Raw genomic sequence first — 3,877 nt, forward strand, 5'->3', positions numbered from 1 at the left:
AGGGGTGACCTCATCGCTGTCTACAGCTGCCTAAGAGGGGATTGTAGAGAGGTGGGGGATGGTCTCTTCTGCCATGCCTGCAATGAGAGGACCAGAGGGATTGGTCATAAGCTGAGACAAGGGAGATTCATATTAGATGTTAGGAAAGGTTTTTTCACTGTTAGGGTGGCCAGACACTGGAATAGGTTGCCCAGGGAGGTGATGGAAATGTTTAAAAGGCATCTGGATCTGGTGCTGGAGGATATGGTTTAGAGTTTAGGGGTCACAGCAGAGTGCCAGGTTAATGGTTGGACTTGATGATCTTAGAGGTCTTCTCCAACCTTGATGATTCTATGATTCTAAAGTTCGACTAGTGGCTACAAAAAAATGTATTCAGCTGATGAAAGACAGGACCCAACTACTTGGTATAAAAAATGTGGAAAATGGATAGGCTGTAAAAGCTTGCAGTTAATTAAAGACACTTGCCGAGACCAAAGAAACAATGTTCTGAGAGTTAGGATGAAAGATAAAAACATAGCTAAGTGATGTCGATGGATAGGGAGGACCATATAATAGAGATCTGATGCAGAGAATCCTAAAGACTTAGAGCTGGACTTTAATAGATGATTTATGTGCTGATTTTAGCCGTGTCTGAGTCTGCTTTGAAAAAGGGGATCTTCTTACCAGTTTTACACTGGTCAAATGCCCAATGGAAAAACCTGTCAATAATTTATCTTTCATTTCTGACTTTAAAAGCTATGCACTATTTGATTGTTCCCAGATTACACAGTTTTGCAATATTATGCATTGAACAAGTGATTAGCATCATTTGATGTGATGGAATTACTCAAAAACCAGCAGGTATCTGTGAAAGAAATTTTACCTAATTCAGGTGTGCATTCACTGGCACAAGAAAACAGTGAGGAATGTAGGAAGGAGTGGATGTCAGAAGCATGTATGCATTAATAGAGTGACAGTGGTCCTGTTTTCACCTTTCACTGCTTATGCAAGTATTAAACTATTTTTGTTGCATTTTTGGTCACTATAGTTATCTATTGCTCTTCCTCTTCAGTTTACTCCTTTCGGTCCTCAACCCTACCATTCACTCACCCAAACTACCCAGCTGTACTTTCATGCCTAACCCAGTCAGTCTTCTCTGTCCTGAGATCTCCCAATAGAGGAGAGTCTTCCCTGCCTAACTTATTTTTTTAAACAAATATCTTCTTGGCCTTGCCTATTTCCTTAGCTCAAAGATTCCCCAGTTGTCTCAAGCACTCTTAACACCTAACTGTTTCTTGCTGTCATCATGCTAGCGTGGTTCCTAGCCCCCCATGCATCCTCAGTTTTCTCTTACTTTCTGTCCATTGTTGATGACTTTTCCAAATTTTCCAAAGATTATTTCTGAAACCTTGACATGCCTTGTACGCAGTACTGTAGGAAACAACACACTGACTCACTGTCTCATTGCACTGCAAAACTTGCATGTCTGTCTTTGAGAATATGTCGAATGTCTCCTAAGGTGTTCAGAATGTAAGAGCTTGCATGGTTGATTGTCTTCTGAAATAATAGTTCCTTTGATTCATTTTGACATGTCATAAAATGCCCGAGTACATTGTCCTAGGATGTACATTTGTGTGTTTTAGTTATGTTCACAACGGTAAAAACAATATTTAAAATGCAAAAAGAGAACACAAATAATTTGGTAAGTTGTTTTACAAGTGTTTTTATGGTAACTCTAATGGAAGTCTGTGCTAATTAATGAGCTACTTTCATTTTCTGTTTTATTTCCTTTGATCTTCACAGCTATCTCTAAAAGGATGTTTTCGAGTACAGAAAGCAATATGCAACAGTCCTAAAATCCTGATGACAATACACCAAGAACAAGAATGGAAGTCAATTTATTCAGCAATTCTACTGTTGTAAACAGTTCATCCATCAACCATAAGCAGTTAGAAGGGCATAGCCTCTGGGAAGTCATTACTATTGCCACTGTAACTGCAATTGTAAGCTTAATAACCATAGTGGGAAATATTCTTGTGATGATATCCTTTAAGGTCAACAGTCAGCTCAAAACTGTCAACAATTATTACTTGCTCAGCCTTGCCTGTGCCGATCTCATCATTGGGATATTTTCTATGAACCTTTATACGTCCTATATACTCATAGGCCATTGGTCGCTTGGAAGCCTTGCCTGTGACCTGTGGCTAGCACTGGACTATGTAGCTAGCAATGCCTCAGTAATGAACCTCCTAGTCATCAGTTTTGACAGATATTTTTCCATCACAAGGCCTTTAACCTACAGGGCCAAACGCACGCCCAAAAGAGCTGGCATAATGATTGGTATGGCTTGGCTAATTTCCGTCGTGTTGTGGGCACCCGTAATCTTGTTCTGGCAGTATTTTGTGGGTGAACGAACAGTACCACCTGATGAGTGCCAGATACAATTTCTGTATGAACCCATTGTCACCTTTGGTACTGCAATTGCTGCTTTTTACATTCCGGTGTCTGTGATGACCATTCTATATTGCCGCATCTATAAAGAGACAGAGAAACGTACCAAGGACCTTGCTGAACTGCAGGGTTCAGAGTCTGTGGCAGAGTTTGAGACAATAAAGCCTCAGAAAACTCTCCTAAAATCTTGCTTCAGTTGCAAGCAACAAAACTTAGTCAAAAGAGAGAGGTGTCAGGCTTCTTGGTCTTCATCTAGTCGAAGTACATCAGCTACAGTGAAAGCCTCTCAGGCAGCAAGTACTTGTATCGACTGGGCTAAGGCTGACCAGTTAACCACTTGCAGCAGCTATGCATCTTCAGAAGAGGAGGATAAACTTGCCGCTGACTCAGTTTTCCAAGTAACTTACAGTAGTCCATCTAAAAGTAAGGCAGAAGAGTTTAATGAGAGTACAGATGTTGTCAAAGACCAACCTGAAGAAAATGATTTTGAGAACCCGAAATACTTTTTGTCACCTGCCAAAGACCACATACGGAAAAGTAAAAAATATGTGGCCTATAAATTCCGATTGGTGGTTAAGGCTGATGGCATCCAGGAAGCCAATAATGGTTGCCAAAAAGTAAAAATAACTCCTTGTTCTGCTGCTCTGTCAAAGGATCCTTCCATCAAAAGCATGGATCCAAACATAAATAACCAAATCACCAAAAGGAAACGGATGGTTCTTATAAAGGAACGAAAAGCAGCACAGACTTTAAGTGCCATTCTTTTGGCTTTCATCCTCACATGGACTCCCTACAATATCATGGTTTTGATCTCCACATTTTGCTCTGACTGCATTCCCCTGACACTGTGGCACCTTGGATATTGGCTATGCTATGTGAACAGCACCGTTAACCCCATGTGTTATGCCCTCTGTAATAAAACTTTCAGGAAGACATTTAAGATGCTGCTTTTATGCCAGTGGAAAAAGAAAAAAGTGGAAGAGAAACTGTATTGGCAAGGTAATACCCGACTGCCATAATTGTTCTTCTGTAAGGAATAAGGAGAAATATAGATATTGACATAACCTAGCAAATTGACTGTAATTCTCTCTTTTCAAGACTGTTGCTTTATGTGTCTGTGGGTTAAAAAAATCTGCTGAAAAGTTACATTTTGCATGTAAGTAGTGTGCTTGGGATAAAAAAGTGGCTGCTGTAAGTTTTCGACTATGCAGTGGATCTGCATTAAATTTATTATGTTTGGGGTCTTCTGTCATTTGTTTCAGCCTGGGAATATGTAAATTATAAACTACTAGAAATTAGTCTGGGATGGCTGTCCAGTTAGCAGGTCAGGTCATCCAGTCTATCTCCCTGTACAGCAGAACTGTTCTTCTTATAGTTCCTTACTAGTGTATTGTCTATTTAGTTTTCAATATAGCAAGAATTGGAGCTTGCACTACTTCTGTTTTGA

At 40.0% G+C, this 3,877-nt stretch overlaps 1 protein-coding gene across 1 annotated transcript; it reads left to right on the forward strand.

Annotated features, from left to right (window-relative positions):
• The first annotated feature begins 1,865 nt into the window (after positions 1-1,865).
• Positions 1,866-3,449, forward strand: CHRM5 (cholinergic receptor, muscarinic 5). The gene has a single exon (XM_009073863.1). The coding sequence runs from the start codon at positions 1,866-1,868 to the stop codon at positions 3,447-3,449; it is 1,584 nt and encodes a 527-aa protein (XP_009072111.1).
• The last annotated feature ends 428 nt before the right edge of the window (positions 3,450-3,877 follow it).

Source organism: Acanthisitta chloris, unplaced genomic scaffold (genome assembly GCF_000695815.1).
Source record: "Acanthisitta chloris isolate BGI_N310 unplaced genomic scaffold, ASM69581v1 scaffold7384, whole genome shotgun sequence".
Taxonomy (NCBI): domain Eukaryota; kingdom Metazoa; phylum Chordata; class Aves; order Passeriformes; family Acanthisittidae; genus Acanthisitta; species Acanthisitta chloris.

What these genes read in the sequence shown, in the direction of transcription:
- CHRM5 (XM_009073863.1), top strand. Translation starts at nt 1,866, where the DNA reads ATGGAAGTCAATTTATTCAGCAATTCTACTGTTGTAAACAGTTCATCC.